This window comes from Diplotaxodon limnothrissa, linkage group LG22 (assembly GCF_057381915.1).
Source record: "Diplotaxodon limnothrissa isolate DT_005_m linkage group LG22, D_limnothrissa_male_GT1.1, whole genome shotgun sequence".
Classification (NCBI taxonomy): Eukaryota; Metazoa; Chordata; class Actinopteri; order Cichliformes; family Cichlidae; genus Diplotaxodon; species Diplotaxodon limnothrissa.
This window is the reverse complement of record NC_140616.1, coordinates 7,448,582-7,470,943: the sequence shown is the minus strand read 5'-3', so window position 1 is coordinate 7,470,943 and position 22,362 is coordinate 7,448,582. Positions and strand designations below refer to the sequence as shown.

General features: G+C 44.2%; 1 protein-coding gene across 7 annotated transcripts in view; it reads left to right on the top strand.

Annotated features, from left to right (window-relative positions):
• macf1a (microtubule actin crosslinking factor 1a) overlaps positions 1 to 22,362 on the top strand; it is a 234,178-nt gene that overhangs the window by 199,936 nt on the left and 11,880 nt on the right. For all 7 annotated transcript variants that reach the window (XM_085346508.1, XM_085346503.1, XM_085346502.1 and 4 more), the window contains 34 exons: positions 2,183 to 2,344; positions 3,328 to 3,498; positions 4,855 to 5,021; positions 6,232 to 6,391; positions 6,818 to 7,144; positions 8,200 to 8,284; positions 8,869 to 9,095; positions 10,017 to 10,223; positions 10,313 to 10,540; positions 10,659 to 10,877; positions 10,967 to 11,170; positions 12,860 to 13,085; positions 14,183 to 14,409; positions 14,543 to 14,665; positions 14,801 to 14,902; positions 15,039 to 15,140; positions 15,300 to 15,473; positions 15,621 to 15,776; positions 15,899 to 16,096; positions 16,369 to 16,497; positions 17,270 to 17,452; positions 17,539 to 17,694; positions 17,819 to 18,025; positions 18,199 to 18,318; positions 18,417 to 18,586; positions 18,702 to 18,861; positions 18,949 to 19,143; positions 19,251 to 19,523; positions 19,611 to 19,799; positions 19,948 to 20,059; positions 20,189 to 20,343; positions 20,566 to 20,728; positions 20,819 to 20,973; positions 21,063 to 21,137. In XM_085346508.1, the coding sequence (XP_085202634.1) occupies positions 2,183 to 2,344; positions 3,328 to 3,498; positions 4,855 to 5,021; positions 6,232 to 6,391; positions 6,818 to 7,144; positions 8,200 to 8,284; positions 8,869 to 9,095; positions 10,017 to 10,223; positions 10,313 to 10,540; positions 10,659 to 10,877; positions 10,967 to 11,170; positions 12,860 to 13,085; positions 14,183 to 14,409; positions 14,543 to 14,665; positions 14,801 to 14,902; positions 15,039 to 15,140; positions 15,300 to 15,473; positions 15,621 to 15,776; positions 15,899 to 16,096; positions 16,369 to 16,497; positions 17,270 to 17,452; positions 17,539 to 17,694; positions 17,819 to 18,025; positions 18,199 to 18,318; positions 18,417 to 18,586; positions 18,702 to 18,861; positions 18,949 to 19,143; positions 19,251 to 19,523; positions 19,611 to 19,799; positions 19,948 to 20,059; positions 20,189 to 20,343; positions 20,566 to 20,728; positions 20,819 to 20,973; positions 21,063 to 21,137 (5,907 nt within the window). The remainder of the gene's footprint in view (positions 1 to 2,182; positions 2,345 to 3,327; positions 3,499 to 4,854; positions 5,022 to 6,231; positions 6,392 to 6,817; positions 7,145 to 8,199; positions 8,285 to 8,868; positions 9,096 to 10,016; positions 10,224 to 10,312; positions 10,541 to 10,658; positions 10,878 to 10,966; positions 11,171 to 12,859; positions 13,086 to 14,182; positions 14,410 to 14,542; positions 14,666 to 14,800; positions 14,903 to 15,038; positions 15,141 to 15,299; positions 15,474 to 15,620; positions 15,777 to 15,898; positions 16,097 to 16,368; positions 16,498 to 17,269; positions 17,453 to 17,538; positions 17,695 to 17,818; positions 18,026 to 18,198; positions 18,319 to 18,416; positions 18,587 to 18,701; positions 18,862 to 18,948; positions 19,144 to 19,250; positions 19,524 to 19,610; positions 19,800 to 19,947; positions 20,060 to 20,188; positions 20,344 to 20,565; positions 20,729 to 20,818; positions 20,974 to 21,062; positions 21,138 to 22,362) is intronic.

Here is a 22,362-nt window from a genome sequence, read left to right as displayed (position 1 = left end):
CAGCTCAACAACTTCCAGTCCAGCTACAACAGCGAGTCTGTAAATGTCTCCAGCACATCATAAATCCGGGTGTAAGGATTTCAAAGCTTTAGACTTCAACAAATCATGTCCTGAATGGTAATTCTTCTTCTCGAGATTTATTTTTCATCATAAATTTAAAAGCCTGAAGAAAATTCACTCTTTAGTTCCACATTTTATCACGTTAAAAAAACATTACTTAGCAGAATGCGGATATCTGAAGATAACCTTTGATTATTCTTAGTGAATCTAATAGAAAAACTTTGAATAGAAATCTGTGGAAAGTTCAGTTTTCTGACCTTTCACCTGTTCACTGTCACCTGACTTTAAATCGATGAATGCAGGATTGTTTTGCATCTTACAATTTTACAAAAACACAACATATCTAACATTTCATAGTGAAAATAATGACCCATTTATCTAACACAGTATTACATTATTACTTTGGTAACACTTTCAGCTGTGAATGCTCCCAATCTGTGGTGGCATTTCCCTGAAACCCAAACCTTTATTTTCCCATTTTCTCCTCTCACTCGCTTTAAGTGAGCCCCCCTCTCCTCAGTGTTTAACACCAGCTATTTTCCCTCAGGCATTGGATTTACCACAGTCTTGTGTATGTGTGGCCTGGATGTGCACATCTGGTTATTGTGTGTGTGTGTCTCTTTGTGTGGCCATTGGGGTTTGGCTGCAGTAGCATCACAAACCACCACCACCAGACCTAATTCTCCCTTTTTGGACCGATTCTAAATGTCAGGACTTCTCAAATGTTTTCACGACAGCCCCCTCCTCCCCGCCCCTCAGCCCGGCATTACTGTCATGGATTCCCATTTGATGGGATTTCATCCCAGAGGCAGCCAAGAAGATTTCCTTTGTGGTGGTTTGCAGCGTTCCCACTGGTCAGAAAGTTGGTGGAATACTGTGAAATTTTCGACCTTGTCTTGCGGATTTGGCAAATTGTTGGATATAACAGGATGGTTTACTGGAATTTAGCAGAATGTCATTCTTTTTGTCCTGACATTTTATTGCATTAGGTCGTGGTTTGGGGCTATTTTTCTTCACAGTAAGGCTGCAGCGAAAACTGTTTACCCCTCTAGAAAAACAGCATTAATAAACCAAACAGGAACAAGAATTTATAGGTCTGGGAAGAACTCCAGATTCTGAAATGTGGAAATTATAGTCAAGTCACACAGGTTTGTCATGTGATGTTTTTGTGGGGCCTTTGAAAGAAATGTAGGATATGAAAAACGCCCATCACAGTTACCACGGGACGAGTAATAATATTAGATTGTCAATATACGGTTTCAAAAATCTAATATATTTTATTTTTCCCAAGTTCGAGATAAATAACTTGCAGATTAATATCGCTCAGTTTACTACTGACACCTTAGCTGCTGGAGAGCTTTGCAGTTTTCCATCGGTGAGCCAAACGGGACCCGTCACCGCTGCAGAATGTGTTTGCTTACAGCCGTGACACAGTTTTACTCTGAGAGAGGGAGACTGACTTATTGGCTATCGCTCAGTCTTTTTCGGCCTGGGAAGTCAAGTCTGGTTGTCTTTAGCGTCGGATGGCTGCTTCTATTGTCATCACAAGATGGCTCCAGCCCTCCACTGTGACGTGCATGCGTGATTAATGTGGCCAGACAGGCAAAGTTGTGTGTGTATGTTTTATAAACGTGTGTTGGTGTAGGTCTGCCTGCCTGTTTGTGTGTGGATTTGGGGGTGTGAGCGAGTGAGGGCTGTGTGCACCCATACGGTACGGTTTGTGTGTGTGTGTTGTCAACTCAGCCTTTTCCAGCCATCCTGTTACTCGTCTAAACCTCTAATCCTCGTAATCCCCCCCTCACCCCTCCTTTTTTTCTCCTCCTCCCTCCACCCTCGTTTTTCCAGTTCCCTTCCTGTCTCCCACTCCTCTCTATCCAGTATATCCACTTCTATATGTAGGCACATAAAGTGGGACGGTTCACTTCCAATTGTTGTCGTGCAGATTGAGTATGTGGTGTATTTTTGGCTGCAGACTGCTGCTGAACTGTGTGTTTAAATAAACAGTTGAAACCCTTTCTTTCCTTCTGCATTTTTTCTTTTCTTTTTTAATAATTCATGGATGGAGTAAGTCAGTCAAACAGTCAGTGACAAACCCCTTTCTTTCTCTTCCTTCTCCTCTCAGGCTGTGGAGAGAGAGCAGGTAGACAGCATTCAGCCAAAGCTGCAGCACGTCAACGCAGTGGGTCAGGGTCTCATCCAGAGCGCCGCCAAACACACCGACACCCAGGCGCTGGAGCACGACCTGGAGACCACCAACCTCCAATGGAACTCACTCAACAAGCGGGTACGGCTCTAGAAAAGATCCAGTGATGGTCAAAACCATCAGGATCAGGCAGGGAAAACAGATAATAGGCCAAAATCAGCAGCGTAAGCACTGTAAGCACTCAGCCTTGGAGATGGTTTAAAGGTAAAACCAAATACTTAAAGCTCACTGGTGCATCTGTACTGGTCTCGACTCCTGTGTGCTTTTCATTATCTCAGCAAAGATGTTTAATTTTCACTGTCTTCTGCATCACATCAAAGACTAAGAAAATTAAGAGTTATAACGTTGTCCTTTTTTTTAAATCACATTTTGAGTTCAGCCTTTTACTGTAGCTGCAGTGGCAGCTTGTTGTTATACTTCTCTATATATATTTACCCGTATATGTAAAAGGTGGATGTAGACAGTCACAGATTTTCTTTTGATTTCTTAAGTTTAGCATTTTCAGCAGGGCTGTTTGGGGGTTTTTGGAGCCAGGTGTTATCATAGTTTGCCGAGAGGGTGAAGTGAATGAAGCTTTGTTAGAAAGCTGCCTCCACATTCTGTGCAAACTGGTGAAAGATGTTAAAAGAATTTCTCACTTCATGCACTGTGTGTTTCTATAAATAACCACACAGCAGTGAAAACTGTTTTTAGAGTGAATTTGATTCAAAATGCTCCAAAAGGCACCAAGAAACAAACATGCAGTCCAGTTCATGGCTCCAGATATCTGAGTTGAAGGGTACCAGCTAGCAGTTTACTCAGAATCCACCTGACAAGTGGACGAGTCTGTATTAAGTAAACTCGTCATAAGCCTCACTATTCTTTAAATCTGTTAGTTAAGTGCCAAGCTGTTAACATGACTATTTCTTCTCTTTAATTCTGCATAAGTACATGAAAGTCTTTAGGGATTGACTTCCTTTGGAGCTTATTGGCTCTTTCTTTATCCCAAGATATAACCTCTTGACTCTATTAAACCTACGAATCACTTTTGTTTCCCTATTCACAATCATCTCTGCTGTCCTCAGGTGGCAGAGCGGATCGCCCAGCTGCAGGAGGCCCTGCTGCATTGTGGGAAATTCCAGGATGCTCTGGAGCCGTTGCTCAGCTGGCTGAGCGACACAGAGGAGCTGGTAGCGAATCAGAAGCCTCCATCGGCCGAGTACCGCGTGGTCAAGGCCCAGATCCAAGAGCAAAAGGTACGAGAGGGATGAGAGAGGAGGGAAAATATGAAGAACAGTTTCAGTGTAAAGTAAAGCAGCACAACACTCAGCAGCATCAGTGAGAGTTGCTTTAGGTCAGGGGTGCCCAATCCCGGTCCTCAAGAGCTACCGTCCTGCAGCTTTTAGATGCATCCTTGTTCCCACACACCTGAATCAAATGAATGGCTTGTTATCAGGCCTTTGCCAAACATGATGGCATGCTGTAGAGATCAAACCATTTGATTCAGCTGTGTTGGAGTAGGGATGCATCTAAAAGCTGCAGGACGGTAGCTCTCGAGGACCGGGATTGGGCACCCCTGCTTTAGGTCATAAGTGAGGCTTTCATTCCGCGTCTGCTCTGATTTTAAATTTCACAGATTTAAAGCAGCATTATTTATGCTATTCAGATGTCCTCAGTGTCCTTCATCCTCAAACAACCTCAAAAAGTTATTTGAATGACGAGCGCATGCACACAAACACATGTACACTCGGTCAATGGTCCGTCTGACTGGCATCCAAACGGCCCCAGCTGACCGTCTGCCAGCGAGACTGGCATAAAAACACACACACACACATATGTGCACACATGGTGGAGTTGTATTGTTTTCAGAGACACAGTCAGACTCCTTCCCTTGTTTATCCTACATACATTTCCTGTGTTTGTGCACATATGGGGCCGTAGTCTCAGCCAGCGATCAATCACATGTGTTTACCTCCGTGACGGAGAGTCACGTCACCTGCAGGGGGGGTGCGTTCTGAAGCCGAGCTGTCAGCAGAGGTTCAAAGCAGGGAGAGTGGGGCTGATATCTAAGCAGGAAGGAATTAACAATGAGAGACGTCGTTTCTTAATGTGCAAACAGTCCGATCAAAGGTGACAACAGCCTTTGTTAATGTTTAACAGTTTAGATGGAAAAGATATCGGCCAACCTGCACTATCAGACAAATTGATTTTATTAAAAAAGGAGACTTTCTCTGATTCCCTTCACTCCTTTCATGCCTCAGACACATTAGCACAGACTTGCATGCTTTGTTGAGGCATATTTTCTGATTTTAGTCACGCCGCCCTTTGACAAACATGGACGGATTAGCTTTCACGTTCTGATTTGAAAATGAGAGCGTGTTGACAGAAATGTAATTACTATCAAATTTAATTAGGTAGTGTTATTGAGCAGATAAACAGATGACTTCTAATGCGTAAGCTTTAAAGCCAACTTCATTATTGTGTTCAGTTTTTGTTTTAATCAGGTGTTACTTAACTTTATGATCCATTTCCAGACTCCACTGCTGTTGAAATGCGGTCTGTTATTTCGTTCATACTCCAAACTTCGCTAAGTGTGTGTTCCTGTCCTTCAGCTCCTCCAGAGATTGTTAGATGACCGCAGACCGACAGTGGACATGATCCAGGCTGAAGGAGAGAGGATTGCAGCCACAGCAGACTCTCAGGACCGAGAGAAGATCCAGACCCAGCTGCAGAGTCTAGCAGAGAGATGGTCTGACCTGCTGGACAAGGCCAGCGGCAGGTAAAGCCCCTCACAGCTAAGGTGGCCCAAAGTGGGATTTACAGTCTTTGCTGGTGACAGAAAGACGCTCTCATGCGGTCTTCTGAAAAGCCAGATCTGCGTATCCTGATTTGGGTGACGATACGCTTAAATCCAGCGCTGATTTGCTGAACAGAAAAGTATGCAAGAAGCACAAACACTGGCAGCAGTTTTCAATAGTTTAATACTCGTTTTCAAGAGTTGTCCACATATCTTCAACACAGTGCTCTGATTAGTCCACATAAAAACATGCAGATGTGGGTCTGCTTTGCTTTGCACCTACAAAATACCTGAGAGCTACTGTACCAGGTTCTGTGAGAAGAACCCAGGTCCAAGCTCTGATGGTGTTTTCTGTTTTTAGTCCCCTTCAGCGTCGTCAGTGCTAAAGTCTAAATCTTTATCCTTTTTTAAAGAAAAACGCAGCAGAGATGATTTATGAGTTAAGATGTTCCTTGCTGCGTGTAACGTTGTGACTTAAGTCTACCTCAACATCATGTTATCTCTGTGTGGCTCCATCGAACGCCTCTGTCCCTGAAGAAATGTTGGAATCATAACTTTTGGTTCCTGTGGTGTAATTTTAGAGGTTCTTTTGTTCACCAGGGAAATGATACACATAAATACACAACACACAAAGCACAGCTAAGAGGTTTGATACCTCTGATGTGTCTGCTCGTGAAAAGTAGAGGAGTCATAATGTATAATGTTACTACACATTCATGCCCGGCTGCAAGCTGTAGCAGATGATAGAAGAATCTCTGACATGTCTCTGGAGTTTATTACAGCGTCTTTCCTGAACACACACACACACACACACACACACACACACACACACACACACACACACACACACAGTGTTGCTTTCTGTACAAACACGCGATAAGCTTTTCTTGGCAATGACTCTCACTTATCTGCGCACAAAAGTCGTGTTTTCTTACCACTTTGCAAATCCTCCCTCTGCCTCAGTCAAGCTACAGTAATCTGTTTTATCTTTTCATGAAATACTTTTAAGCTGAATTATTTATGAGAAACATTTAATAAACAAAGATATAACCACTTTATGACAAACATCCAAGACCCAATCTGTCAGTGACACAAAAAACAAACTGTGAAAGCAATAAAGAGACCCCTCTCCTCCTGCCGCTCCTCCTCTTCATCATGGAGTTTTCTCACCTCCTCCCCTCTCGTCTCTCAGACAAAGGCAGTTGGAGGAGCTGCAGGTTTTGGCTCTTCAGTTCCACGAAGCCCTCGAGCCACTCGGGGAATGGCTGAGCACCACGGAGAGACGCCTAAGCTCTGCTGAGCCTATGGGAACCCAGACGGCAAAGATCACCCAGCAGATCGTCAAACACAAGGTACCGTTTGCCCTCAGAGACCCGATTAGGGTAAGACGCTGACTTGCATTTAGATTTTATAGATTTTCATTCCCCGTGTGTCGAGGGAAAAGACGACGCATCCATCCGGACGAGCAGAGTCGGCGATCTTCATTGATGAAAATCATCCTAGAACCACAAAGCACTAATTTACAATCAAAACATGACCTCCTACGAGTTTCCTTTTATTGGTTTTTATTTCAGTGGTGTCAAGTTTTTTCTCTTTAAGTCATTCAGTCATCCATTGATGTTTGTCGGTTATGATTTTATCATCTGCATGCTCATATTTTAAGTTTTTATCCATGTTCTTTGTGTTTTTCTTTTCTTTGTTCACCTCCCTTCACTTCAAAAACACTCTCTCTCTCGCACACACACACACACACACACACGCACACCTTCACTTCCCAGGCGCTCCAAGATGACGTGTCTTCCCGGGAAGCAGAGGTTGACCACCTCGAGTCGCTGAGCCAATCGCTGAGCCCGCTCAGCTGCGCGGCTGATCGCGATTGGTTAAGCGAGCGTGTGGGATCGGTGAGGTCTGGTCACTCAGAGCTTGCTGATTGGTGCTCCAGGCGGGCGGGCCTGCTGGAGCAGGCACTGGCCAACGCTCAGCTGTTTGGGGAGGACGAGGTAGAGGTGCTGAACTGGCTGGCGGAGGTGGCTCAGAGACTGGCTCAGGTCTCTGTACAGAGCTATCGGCCCCAGGTGCTGGCCGAGCAGCACAAACACACTCTGGTACGACTTGATGAACACACGCTGAGTGTCACTAGAAGCGCTTCATCTCCTCAAAACTCAAGAACTTAGTAACTCTGTCTCTGAGAGAGCTGCACAAATATAAGATCCCTTCAGTAAGATAACAGTTTGTGTCATGGGCGTTAAACACTTTCAGTTACACATTTTCCAAAATCACAACAATTTATACTATAAAAAAATATGAATATTTAAAGTGGACCTATTGTGTTTATGCTTCCAGCTCCACATGTTTATTATTGGACTCTGCCAGAGTAGCTTTGTGTAATTGACAGTTTAAAATAATCTTTATTTATCCCGTACTGAGCCCTGGTGTAGCCCCTCAGTTCATCCGCTATAAAAGACCTCATATCCACTCCTCTCCCTTTAAGCCACATTTCATCTTACTCGCTGCCCCTCACAAACAAAAGGTTTCAAGCAGGCGGGTCGGGTGAATAGTAGTGTTCACATGTGACGATGTTAAGGACAGTCTCACTCTGTGACTGTCTGAAATGGAGCGTTTAGAGCTTAAGTGGGTCAGACCAGTGCAGCTGCCCTTCTATCAGTGTCAAAACGTTTAATTAAACATTTAATTATTTTCATTTCATTTCATGTTTATCCATTATTTACCTACTTTGGTGTTGTGTCAATGAGGAAAAGCTGCAAAACCTATGCAAATAAAGTTAAAAGTTTAAAATTGATTAACTACTTCATGTTTTCCAGTTTTTGAGCCGATTCTGGCCCCTGGGCCTTATGTTTGACACCCCTGGTTTAGAGTTTGAAGGACTACATTGACCTCTTAGGTCATTTATAATATGAGCGTCCATCACTGTAACAGTACATATATGACAGATCCTAACCATAATAGGTCTCCTTTAAGGACCGAGAAGCCTGAAACAGAGCTAAACCCATTTAAATCAAGTGTAATAAACATTATAAACAGAGTTTCAGTGAGTATAATAAAACTTGGATGCTGTTTTATTTCTTACATTTTTCCAGTAAGTCTTTGGCTGCAAAAATAAAACAGTTAGTGTTCATTTTCACTCCTTTTATTCCCTCAGGCTCTGAATGAAGAGATCTTGAGCAGGAAGAAAACCGTGGACCAGGCCATCAAGAATGGACAAGCTCTACTCAAACAGACCACAGGTGATCGCTCACGTCTTTGTGAATCTTCTCAGGAGTTTCTTCCTTTTTCGGCTTGTACTTAAAAGTGTTGGTCTGGTGTCGGGTTGTGCATTAAATCTGCCAAAGGATAAAGAAACTCTTAAATCAGTGTTTTTTACGGATGCAGAAAGTCCAGGCTTGGGGAGAGACTCGCATCCAAACCACATATTTTTTGATCAGCAGTGAACCAGACTGTAACATCTGGTTTTTGTTTATCTTGGTATATCTTGATATTAGCCATGCTGACTGTTTCCCCTTTAGTGAGTTGATTGTTGGTCTACCCATGACTGCATTTTGTGTTTTTATTGTCATATTTAGGCCGTTAGACAAATGTTGTGGCCATAAAAGGAGCGCCAAGCTGTCAAATTGAGGATCCTGTGAGATTTTACAGAATATATCGATTTTTTTTTTTTTAGATTGAACAAGTTTGTGTGTCTCACTAAAGATTCTGCAGAGATAATATGCTCGGCTGGAATGAAGGAGATCATATTTTTATACACTCTGCACATGGTTTGTTGACGTATCCTGGTTGAACCCAGTTACCTGACCTCTGCGTTGTCCTGCAGGTGAGGAGGTCCTCCTGATCCAGGAGAAGCTCGACGGCATCAAGTCTCGCTACGCCGAGATGACGGCCGGCAGCAGTAAAGCCCTCCGTACCCTGGAGCAGGCCCTGCAGCTGTCCACGCGATTCGCCAGCGCCCACGACGACCTCAACCAGTGGCTGGACGGTGTGGAGACGGAGCTTAACACTGTTGAGCCCGACGCCTCACCCGCCTACCAGGAGAGACAAAAGGTGGGAGGAGTCGGGTGTAGTTACGATTCTTATTCTTTTAAAAACAGACTTTCAGATTTAAACGGCAGCATTTTTCTTTTTTGTTAATTGTGTTTTTATGGATGTTGTAAACTGTTTCCATTTAGCCAAAATAACACAAAAATAATCGTGTGCAAACATGAAGACCGCAGAAGGGATTAAAGGCAGCTTAACTGGATTTCTTAAGTTAAATATTTAGACACGATGATCTAATGTTTGTGCTCCAGTTTTTCACACGAGAATCACAGGTTCCTCGTGTATTTGTTCCTCTGCCAATAAGCGAGTGGGTCAAAAATTTGTGTTTGGAGTATCGCTGTAACACTGCATGCATCAGTTGCAGGCATTCTTATGTGCACACTGATTTTCAGTTTCTCCAGAATCTCCTTTAAAACAGGCTACGATGAAGCATCGTCATCTTTTTTTACTACACGATCAGCTTTTGCGCTTTTTAGTAACCAGTGCGCTGCTCAGTCAACCACATTTTACAGCTTTTAAAGATCATTTTTTAACATTTTCATAATAAAGAAATTGTACAAAATGTCTGAAAAGCTCATTTAACTCCAGTCTATAATGACATTTTCAGCCTTTCCAATCTCAACCTACCCACAGCTGAGTTACCATAGAAACATTGATTTCTGGGAGCTCCATAACAGTTTGTAAAAGCTATTGAAAGGATTATTGCCATTTAATTTGTTCCAGTTTTTTCACTCTTCGGTGACATTTTCGGTGTTCTCATTTTGACTCAAGCAGCAGAAAAAAACAGATGATACACTCGATGCCATTTAGACAAGTTTATTTCAGCTTTACGTTGATGCATGTGGTCATATTAAAGAATTGAAATAGGAAATATTTCTGCTTTTTGGCAGATTGTGCTCTATAAAACTAAAAGTTTCACTGTTGCAGGAGTTGAAGAAAGTGTCAGCAGAGAAGCGTCTGGTGTTGGATACAGTGAACGAGGTGGGCAGCGCTCTGCTGGATTTAGTGCCTTGGCGAGCCCGGGAAGGCCTGGACCGCCTCGTCGCAGACGCCAACCAGCGCTACCGACAGTCTGATGAAACCATCACTCAGCGGGTTCAACTGGTACAAGCTGCCATCCAGAGGTCGCAGCAGGTACTGCAAGTAGTTTAATAAGTCTAAATTTTCATTCTATTTTTTACTTTGATTGGTTAAAATGGCTGAACGCTAACTCCTCCCTTCAGTATGAAGAGGCCGTGGATGCAGAGCTGGCCTGGGTTGGGGAGACGGAGCGCAAACTGGCATCTCTGGGGCCGCTGAGTCTGGAGCCTGACGTGACCGTGGCCCAACTGCAAGTGCAGAGGGCGTTCAACATTGACATCATCCGACACAAAGACACAGTAGATCAGCTCCTCAGCACCAGAGACGACATCTTAGAAGCATGCAGTGATGCTCAGAAGGATGCACTCATGGTAAGATGCTCACAGACACAGTTCTGGGCGTACTGAGTGAACAGGAAGGAAAGTGAGAACCTTCAAGAAGTGCAACAGAAATAATCTCTTATATCTGAATCGTCATCCTCTTCCTCAGCTCAAGACGGGCTCTTTGAGCGCTCGTTATGATGCAGTGAGTCAGAGCCACAGCGAGCGGTTCTCAGCTCTGGAGCAGGCCCAGGTTCTTGTGGCTCGGTTCTGGGAAACCTACGAGGAACTGGAGCCGTGGCTGGGTGAAACTGAGACCCTCATCGCCCAGCTTCCACCACCAGCTATTGACACAGATGCTCTCCGGCTGCAGCAGGACCAGATGAGAGTAAGCGAAGACCTTGAATATCATAACCTGGTTGTGCTTTTCTGATTAAAATAAATGCTCACTATCCGTGTTTTTAATTTCCTCTCCAGCTGCTCAGGGAGTCCATAGCAGAACACAAGCCACACATCGACAAGCTGCTGAAAATCGGACCTCAGCTGGCCGAGCTCAGCCTGCAGGAGGGTGCGAGTGTGACGCAGCGCTACGCAGATGCCGAGAAACGGTACCAGGCCATCAAAGAGGAGGTCAAAGGTCGTGCTACAGTACTAGATGAGGCGGTGTCCCAGTCTGCACAGGTATGGAGGATAAACTAAATGTTTGGACATTTTTGCCTCAGCTGCAGACCTGGGTCTAATAATTTTAGTAAACTGTGCCAAATTTGTGTAGCTACACCAGTGTGGCCGTCAGCACAGATAAAAGAAGTGCTTTTGAGCCCAGGTCTGTTTAGAGCTTTAATGCAGTGTCTGCAGCCCACAACTAAATGAGTACGTCTGACATGATAACAGCATGAGATGTATGCAAGTGTGTTTTTGTGTCTAATGCCTGCTCTACACTAGATGATACACGATTTGATGGAGATACATTTACATTTACTTACACGTGCAGTTAAAGCTACATTTTATTTTAGTCGTTTTCAGATTTTGAATTTTTTTTGTTGTTTAGCCAAAGTGGCCTCATGTAACTGTGTTTCATCATACGTTCATAGCAAAACATAATTTTTTGTGCCATATTTCATCTTCTTATCAAGTAATCTTCTTTACAGACGTTTAACTTTTTCTTTGCATTTCATTTCACGAGACATCACTGAATCACGGGTGTTGCTGCCCTCGATGTATCAGTTTGTACCGTTTGCATGACTCTGATTTAACTCATTGCATTGTTTCTCCACCCTCTTCAAACCAATCCACATGTGGCTCCCCTCTCTCCCTCCACCCGCACTGTCCACCACTTTCTTCTCATCCCTCACTCCAAACTACACCACCTCGTCTCTCCCTCTTTAATCCTTAACCTTATGTTCACCTCTCATCCTTGCAACCCCCATCCCTTCCTCCATCCCTTGTTCATTGTGGATGTGCTGTGCGTGTTGCCCCTCACCACCATTTTCTCCACGGTCACTGCTCACTGCAATCACCCAGCTGGTAGAGGTAAGACCCCTGACTGACATGAAACCGACACTCAGGGTGTGTTTGGGCCACATGATTGGATCAAATAACAAAAAATGAATCAATACTAAAGCAATAAAACTTTCACAAATCAAGTGCTAATCATTGGGCTTTCTTTTTATTTCACATTTGCAGGATGAAAGCTGTTATCGATTTTTTTTTAAATAAATGATTAAAGTTCAGTATTGAAAGTAATCGTTTATTCACTGGAAAATTAACTTGAATTGATTTGTGTCAGCTACAGTTTTATTGATTGAAACATTCATAAGAATCATGTTGTTTCTCACCCTGAGTGACCAAAACATTGAATCAGATCGGTCCCTTTGGTTTATGATTGCAAGCTTGAATAAAGCGTCTACACCAGGCTTGATTCAAGTCCTAGAGGTCCTTCTGTATCATGTAGCGCTCTCCTCGTGGTTAGATGAGATTTGTTTTGTCATAATCAAGCAGTTTGATTTCCCTCTAGAAAGATTATCCTCTTAGGAATTGAACCACGAGTTCTTTCTTCTGTAACACGTCTGCTACATTTATAGTTCCCTTTTGTGTGGTAGGTTTGAGTCCCGCGTTGTCATAGTTACATAACCTGGCTGGCTTGTTGAAAGTGAAGAAGTGATATTTTATTACATTTTCTCTTGAAATCTGAAATGAAATTATAATAAAAATTATAATTAAAAAAAAGTTTGAGCAGTCTGCCACAGATGGCTGCCCACCTACGCGATATCTCAGTATTTTCCCGCTTTCAACATGTCGCCCAGCTATCGAACTCTATCAAATTCTCTCCTCCGTCAAAACGTCCTCTTACACGTCTCCTTCTGCCCTCAGTTTCACGACAAGATGGACCCACTGTTGGAGACTCTGGAGGGGGCGGTGCAGCGGCTTCGGCAGCCTCCCCCCGTGGCTGCAGAGGTGGAGAAGATCAGGGAGCAGCTGGCAGAGCACCGAGCCCAGGGACTAGAGCTGGACAAACTGCTGCCAAGCTTCTCCGCCCTCTGCGCCCGCGGCGAGGAGCTCATCGGCCGAGCGGCTCATGACGACCCTGCTGCTCAGGGTGAGTGACTCGAGGATGAAGCTGTCTGTCAGTGACAGCTTCACAATGTGTAGACATAAAAGAAGCAGGCAGGTCACAAAGTTGTATTTGTCGCATATTCTGCATCCAGCGATGAGGGGCTGGATTAACTGATCTCATGACATCTTGTTTATGGAGGACTAAAACTGCCAAAATCATAAATAAACGATCAATTCACACACAAAATTTTTTTTATAGATAGATAGATATAGATATATGATATGAATTGAATTGAATAAATAAAAAGTTTTTTATAGAGAGAGGGAGAGAGAGAGCGATCTGTATATGATTTGAATTGAATAAATAAAAAGACTGAAATGTAATTTAATTAATTCAGAAAAAATGATCAGTTTGACATTTCAGAAATCAACAAATGCCTATATTTTAATTCAATTATAATTGCATTATTAAGGATTTAATGTCATATTAATGATTATACTGAATTAGTCATTTAGTTTTAATTCGGCAGTGTCAGTCCTCCGTATAACTGGCTTATAAACAAGCTACAAACTGAACAGTGCAGCTCTGACACCTTTTACTGGAAATGGAAAATTCAGGCTCTGACTGGAACAAAACATTTCCCTGTCTAAGAGTACAGGGCATCAAAATTCGGAGTGGTTCAGAATAAAGAGGCTTCTGTAACCTTTGTAAAAACCATTACAATCTTATTGTGGGCTCCAGTCCAGTAAGTTCACTAGCTGAAGAGAGTGGGTCTCTAATTGTCACCAGGTCAGTTCGCAAATCTTAAAAAGAAAAGGAAAAGAGGAGAACCAGCAGTGAAGTTCTGCTCAGCACATTGTGAGACAGAACACACACATCTTTGTTGTGTTGGCCTTTCTGCTTTGATGCCCTGCAGCCCTCCTCAACATGAAAGGCCTCACTGTGCACTGGTAGTGGGAGTGAATAGACCAAACATACCAGTGCAGTACATGAGATGTCAGGATCCAAACTAATATGACATATGAAACTGATACCAGACTGCATTGTGTGACCTAAGAAGTGTTTCCCAGTCTGACCAGCAGCGTTTCTATATGAACCTCTTTAAAATGTCACTTCCCTCTTTTCCTGTTTTCATGCAGCTGTCCGTTCCCGCCTCCTCCGCCTGCGCTCTCTATGGGATGAGATCCGGCAGCGTGCTGAAGAGCGAGAGGGGAAACTCAATGATGTCTTGGACCTGGCTGGGAAATTCTGGGCCGACGTGGCGGCGCTACTGAGCACGCTCCGAGACTCCCAAGATATCGTGAAAGACCTGGAGGACCCCGGAGTGGACCCATCGCTCATCAAACAACAGATTGAGGCTGCTGAGGTATGGAGGAGGCAGAAACATGCTTCGTGAAGACGAAAGAGTTCATCAACAGCTGAAATGTTTGTTTTTGTCTTTGTCCTCCACATTTTTATGCTAAACGAGTCATTATGATGTCCCTCTGTGCATGTGCTAGGCCATCAAGGCGGAGACGGATGGCCTGAGGGAAGAGCTGGAGTTTGTCAGGACCCTCGGAGCTGACCTCATCTTCGCTTGTGGAGAAACTGAGAAGCCTGAAGTCAAGAAGACCATAGATGAGGTTAGAAATCACAATTTCCTCTGAGATTAATAAAGTATATCTGATTCTTAAACCAGGATCACGTTGTTGTGAAAAAGTGACCACTTCCTTCTGAAACGTTTTACTAAACGGTGACTCTTTTTATCGCTCTCTCAGATGAATGCTGCTTGGGAGGGACTGAACCGAACATGGAGAGAGAGGATGGAGAGACTGGAGGAAGCCATGACTGCCTCAGTTCAGTATCAGGATGCACTGCAGGTTTGTGCCCTTTCTTGATACAGCTGTATAGCAGTGCTACCATAAAAAGCTCAGTTGTTTTTGTACCAGTTTAACTGTGGCGATCAGGACGTTCCCGTGGATTACTGTTGGAATAATTTCTGTGTAATTTTTCCAGTCCATGTTTGACTATCTGGACAACGCAGTGATCAAGCTGTGTGAAATGTCAACTGTGGGAACTGACCTGGGAACTGTCAAACAACAGATTGAGGAGCTTAAGGTTGGAATGATAGTTGGATTTTTCACTAGTTGTGTATAAAATCTAGATATCTTACAAACACTTTTTAAAGTCAGATGTATATCAGTGCCTAACAACAAGCTGTTCTCTGTCTTATTTCGCACCTCGCTCTTCTACTTGCGCCTCCACTGACCTGAGCAGCAGTACAAGGTGGAGGTTTACCAGCAGCAGATTGACATGGAGAAGCTGAGCCACCAGGGGGAGCTGCTGTTAAAGAAAGTGTCAGACCAGACCGACAGAGACATGATCCAGGAGCCGCTGACCGAACTCCGACACCTGTGGGAAAACCTGGGGGATAAAATCACCCAACGACAGGTGTTGAAAGCACATCTTAACATTTAAAATCTGAAATTTGTTCTTCGTCTCAGCTCTTCTGTTTCTCCCGAGGAAGCTGTTGATATTGTTCTTTTTGTTGGTATCCTGTAGAATTGCGTGTATTTGACTGTCTTTCTTCTACCACAGCACAAACTGGAGGCTGCCCTGCTGGCTCTGGGTCAGTTCCAGCATGCCTTGTCTGAGCTGCAGGCCTGGCTGACCCACACACACACCACTCTGGACACACAGCGACCCGTCAGCTCTGACCCCAAGGCCATCGAAATTGAGCTGGCTAAACACCATGTATGTCCTGTTATTACCTGCAGGAAGTGTATCTCTGTAATCAGTTTTAACTTTCTGAAGAGCACTTATGCGTATATTTTTCCATCCCAGCATTCAAATCTTTCTTCCTCTTTCCTTCCCAGGTTTTACGTAATGATGTGCTGTCCCATCATGCCACAGTGGACACTGTGAACAACGCTGCCGCTGAGCTGCTGGAGTCCTCTCCTGGCGATGAGGCGGGCAACCTGAGGGATCAGCTCGATCAGCTCAACCAGAGCTGGGGGAGTCTACTGCTCAAAACCCAGGAGCGACAAAAACTGCTGGAGGCCGCCCTGCAGCAGGTACTGCAAAGAAGCAGAAAATTAGATCTGTGCTTGCTTTAGTTAGATTTAACTTGACTGGTAATTAACAAAATATATATTTCATAGTGATTGTTTAGATTGTTTTTGAGCTAGATGTAGATCTTATATCATCTGAATGGTTGTGAAGTGTTGATTGTGATGCTCTGTCATTAATTTCATCATAATAGGTCTATTTGATTGTTTCATGACATGATTTTCAGTTTAGGTTCAACTTGTTCATGCTTGTTGGTGTCTCACTGGTGTCTTTGTAGGCTGAAGGTTTCCATGGGGAGTTGGAGGAGTTCCTCCAGTGGCTGAGGAGGACCGAGAGCCAGCTGTCTGCCGCCAAGCCAACAGGCGGTCTCCCTGAAACCGCCAGGGAGCAGTTACAGCAACACATGGTAACGTTACACCTTCATACTCACATCATCAGGGACAATACACAGGCACACGTCACAGCCCACAGTGGTTAGACACATTGGTGTTATAACTCTGAAAAAGGGAAAAAAAATACTTTATAGAATAAAAAATAAATAAACATTGAAGTACAGCCTGGGATGTCTATGTGACGTGTTATCATGCTATCAGATATTGAGATTGGGCCATAACATCCACGTCACGGTAATAAAAACCAAAGTGAAACTAGCTGAATTCGATCTGCCGCGTGACTGAATTGTTAGAATTTATCAACGTTGCCAATTTACACCATTTAAAGTCTCTCTTGCATGTTTCTGAAGTGTTTTACGTCTCACATGTTGGAGTATTTTTGGTGCCTCTGTGAACAAAATAATTAACTGCTTAAAAACATTCATGTGTAGAGGAAGCATTTTAGGGTTTGTGTGACATTATGCACGTGTGCATTAGTTGTTGTTACTGCAGCTGAGGAATGCTTTCCTATCGCAGATCACAAACGAATGTTGCAAAAAAGTCTTCTGCACATATCTAATTCAGTGTTAGGACGGGATTCTGTAACAGTGCCGGAGTGCTTTGACTCCAAAATTTGTGCAGCTGCAGAGTATCGACTTACAAACGCACTCTTCATTTCACACAGAGAGACACTTGGCATATGGAGGCTATAAAAGTTTAATAGCTTGTATTGTTCTATAACGGCCTGTTAGACACGATGAAGCTCACCTTTTCATCATCTTCTGTTTGTGCTCTCGCTGTCTGCAGGAGCTCCAAGCCCAGGTGACTCTACGTGCAGAGCAGTACAATCGCCTGCTGGATCAGGGAGAGTCCATGCTGCTGGCTCGTGGAGGAGAAGAAGCAGGACCTGGTACCACCCAGACCCAGCAGAACCTGGCCATGCTGCAGAACAAGTGGGGCAGCCTCAACACCAAGATGGACGACCGCAGGGTAAATCTTTACGAATACACTTCTCTTTGTTTTGCTCATGTGTTCTGCAGCTCTTTCGTTAACTCTGAACTCTCGAAACTTTCCAGGCAAAACTGGACGAGGCCGTTTCTTTGGCCACGGGTTTTCAGACTTCTCTGCAGGACACCATCAACTGGCTGACCCAGGCTGAGCAGACCCTGAACATGGCCCAGCCCCCCAGCCTCATACTAGACACCGTCCTCTTCCAGATTGATGAGCACAAGGTAGCAACATTAAAAATACTTATCTTAGATCGCTTACTTTTCAGATCCTGTTTGTTTCTCGATATTGTCATGAACATGCTGTTTGCGTTGCGTGTAACTCTTTCCACCCTTTGTGTCTGTCCAGGTCTTTGTCAATGAGGTGAACACCCACAGAGAGCAGGTCCTGGCTCTGGAGAAGGCCGGCTCTCAGCTTCGCTTTGCCAGCCTGAAGCAGGACGTGGTTCTGATCAAGAACCTGCTGCTCAGCGTCCAGGCCCGCTGGGACAAGCTGGTCCAGAGGTCACTGGACCGAGGCCGACACCTGGATGAGGCCCGCAAAAGAGCCAAACAGGTAGAAACAGGCTCTTTAAAGATGGTTTGTTGCGGCTACATGAAGACTATTTAAACTTTTGTGTCAGTCTGAGGATTGTTTCAGCGCTGTGGTTTTCTCTCTTATATTGACTTTGACTAAAACTTCAGAAAAAAGTGCATTAAAACAAGTTTTCATCAAATTGTTTTCTTTAGTTCCACGAGGCCTGGAGGAAGCTGACAGACTGGTTAGAAGAAGCCGAGAAAAGGCTGGACTCAGAGCTGGAGATCTCCAACGAGCCGGATAAGATCAAAGTACAGCTGACAAAGCACAAGGTACAAGAAGAAAAATGCATCATCAAATATTCAGTTTTCTTTACTGCTCCATTTCCTGCTACAGTCTTTTCTCTCCCATCATTTTTCCGCCTCTCCAGGAGTTTCAGAAAGCACTGGGATCAAAACAGCCAGTCTACGACACCACGGTGAGGTCAGGGAGGGCCATGAGGGACAAAGCTCAGCTGCCTGCAGACACGCAGAAACTGGATAACCTTTTGGGAGAAGTTCGTGACAAATGGGACACCGTCTGCGGCAAGAGCGTGGAGAGGTAACGAGAAGATGAACACTGAAACTGGTGTGCTCGGCTTCACCGGACAGGTTTGCATTACTGTGAAAAATAAAATCTGTTGAGTAATAGCCGTCATCTTCTTTTCTCCATCAAGACAACACAAGCTGGAGGAGGCTCTGCTGTTCTCTGGTCAGTTTGCTGAAGCTCTTCAGGCTTTGGTGGACTGGCTGTACCGAGTGGAGCCTCAGCTAGCAGAAGACCAGCCCGTCCACGGGGACCTGGATTTGGTGTCCAACCTCATGGACTCGCATAAGGTGTGTATATTAGAACAAACAGAACTATACTGTTATGTGAACATGTGTGCTATGTTCACTCATGACTGGTAACTTTCCCACTTACAGGCTTTCCAAAAAGAACTGGGGAAGAGAACCAGCAGCGTTCAGGCTCTGAAGCGTTCGGCCCGTGACCTGATGGAGACCGGCCGCGATGACACAGCGTGGGTCAAAGTTCAGCTTCAGGAGCTCAGCAACCGCTGGGACACAGTCTGTGCCCTATCAGTCACCAAGCAGACGCGCCTGCAGCAGGCGCTCAAACAGGTCAGAAAGGCGGCTGCACAGCTGCTTTCACTGTCAAACTTTTCTCCACATTTTTCCGTAATCAGACAATCGCAGATCCATAAAAAAATGCTCTGTGTGCCTGTCAGGCGGAGGACTTTCGCACAGCGGTGCAGCTGCTCCTGGAGTGGCTCTCAGAGGCGGAGCAGACGCTTCGTTTCCGCGGCGTCCTCCCCGAAGAGGCGGAGACTCTGCAGGCGCTGCTCCACACACACCGGGACTTCATGGGCACAGTGGAGGAGAAGAGGACTGACGTGAACAAGGCTGCTGGCATGGGAGAGGGCATCCTGACCGTGTGTCACCCCGACTCCATCACCACCATCAAACACTGGATCACTATCATCAGGGCACGCTTCGAGGAGGTGACGAAGAAATAAATCAATATTTGTCACAAGTATTGCTTTGTTGTTGAGATTTCTGACTAATTAATAACCGTTTTCAATCTGCAGGTGCTGACTTGGGCTAAACAGCACGAGCAGCGGCTGGAAACGGCTCTGACCGAAGTGCTCAACAATGCCAACCTGCTGGAGGAGCTCCTGTCATGGCTACAGTGGGCTGAGACCACACTGGTCCAAAGAGACACTGAACCACTGCCTCAGGACATCCCACAACTCAAAAACCTCATCACAGAGCATCAGGTGAGTCCTTCAGTAGCCTCAGTGACTCATCAGTTGTTTGTCTTTTTACTAAACTCGCAGACGTAGTATTTTAATGTATTACACTCTAAGACTGACTATGTTTGGACGCACATTTGAGTTACTGTCTGTTGCTGTTTGCTGTACTCAGATGTTTATGGAGGAGATGACGAGGAAGCAGCCGGATGTCGACAAAGTGACAAAAACCTACAAAAGAAAGCCAGCCGAGCCTCCCAGCAGCCTGGCGGAGAGGAGAGGCGCTCGTAAGTCTCCTGTGTTTACCTCTCAGCGAACAAATATTATCATCTCCCACGTCTGTTTCACACTGACGCTAGTGAATGTGGTCGAAAGGTGCAGGTGCCGTTTCGTTTAGCTTTACCTGTTCTCTGCAGGAAAACACCAGCAGCAGCAACAGCAGCAGGCGGCCATGCAGGTTTCTGGGGGAAACCCACGACTCAACCAGCTGTGTGCCAGGTGGCAGCAGGTGTGGCTGCTAGCTCTCGACCGGCAGCGCAAACTCAACGATGCTCTGGACAGGCTGGAGGAGGTACATTAAATTTGGTCAAGCAAAGCTACCCACACTCACTAAACATTAAACTTTATGTATTTTTTTTATTATTGTTGTTAATTAATTTTATTTGAAAAGGGACCATGCAGAGCATTAACATAAATATTGCCATTAAATGCTTTGTAGCAGAGTTAGCTTAAGCTAATTTGCATCTGTTGTGTACTTTGAATCCTAATTAATGCCACTGTTGTCCATTTTCAGCTCAAGGAGTTTGCCAACTTTGACTTTGACGTGTGGAGGAAGAAGTACATGCGCTGGATGAACCACAAGAAGTCCCGCGTCATGGATTTCTTCAGACGCATCGACAAAGACCAGGATGGAAAGATCACACGGCAGGAGTTCATCGACGGCATCTTGGCCTCGAGTACGAAGCTGCAGTGGTTTTGTTTTGTGTTTATATTGTTGTTTTGTTTTATATTTCAAAGACGGTAAATATCATATCTAATATCCTCAGAATTTCCAACCAGTAAGCTGGAGATGACGGCCGTGGCAGACATCTTTGACAGGGATGGAGACGGTTACATAGACTACTACGAGTTTGTTGCTGCTCTGCACCCCAACAAGGATGCCTACAGGCCGACCACTGACGCCGACAAGATCGAGGATGAGGTAAGAGGGAGCTTAGAAAAACGTCTCGCTATAAATTTAGCTCAAAACATGTCAGTTATTTACGTCTTGTCTGGTCTGTGGTTGTGCAGGTGACGCGGCAGGTAGCCCAGTGTAAATGTGCCAAGAGGTTCCAGGTGGAGCAGATAGGCGAGAACAAATACCGGGTAAGTTCAGCTTTATTTATCGATCTACTGTTAGAGATAAAATAAAGATTCAAATAATAACTTTTGGAAAAAAGATATTTTAACAGGAATTGTTTTAAAAAACTGGGTCAAAGGGGATTTACTTTGATTGTGTAGCAGTATGCAACCTTTTGAGGTGCATATGAGGTCGAAGTAGTATAAACAAACACTCAGGTTCAAATTTACACCTAACACAAGAGTGGGTGTGACAGCACCCAAAATCAATGTTTAAACAAAGATTATTTTAATGTGTGAAGCGAACGAAGAGAAGGAAGTAGAAATCTAAGCATGACTGCTAAGATTTACCCGTGAATCCCATTTGACTCTGTTCTGATTGGTTCATTATTCATTACTGACTGTGACTGCACTTCATTAACTTCTCAACTTAACTTCACAGCATTTCACGCACGTGTGTCCATCTCACATCATGATAATCATGGTGTATTTAAGTGTTTACGCTGTCGCTGTCATAATATGTCATAACATCGATAGAACATGTTTATAACAACTGCGGGATGGCTGTCTTTTTCATCACAAAGCATTAATAATCCTGTAAATGCGACAGCACAGATACACACAGCAGGGTGGGAATTAGGAGCTGTAACTGAATTACTGTTGGACTGTAAAACCTGGTTCTCTGCAGGAAAAATGTGGAGTGAATCTTAAACTAGTTAACAGAGTTTTTGATGATGTCGTTCTAAATTTTATGTCACTGAAATACATTTTTGTTTAATTGTTGGGGATATTTAAATTCTGGGTTGTGAGGAGTAAAGTTTATTCAGTGTCTGAGAACCGCTGATATGGACCCGGAGCCAAAGTGTTTTCCTGTATTTGTTTTTATGAACGCCATAAAGATGAAAGACTTTAAAGACTGTGCTGTGGGAGATCATTGGCTGTATTGTAATCCTTTACCCTTTTGGAGGTAACAGCCAGTATTTTGGTACACCCAAGCATGCATGAATATTTTTTTATAAACCTTTACATTCATAGATCACCAGTAACCTGGTTAAAATCTGCCTTCTTATGTGGAAGATGTGTTTTCTTGGCATAAACACAGTAAAACCTTATTGAACCAAAAGCAAAAATACCTGTAAGAACTCAGTTTAAACAGTAATTTCTTCTAGTTTCAGAAACTATGCTTGCTTGGCTTGAAACTAAAATAAAATCAAAATAGAGGAGTAGATGTGAACCTAACTGTACGGGTCAC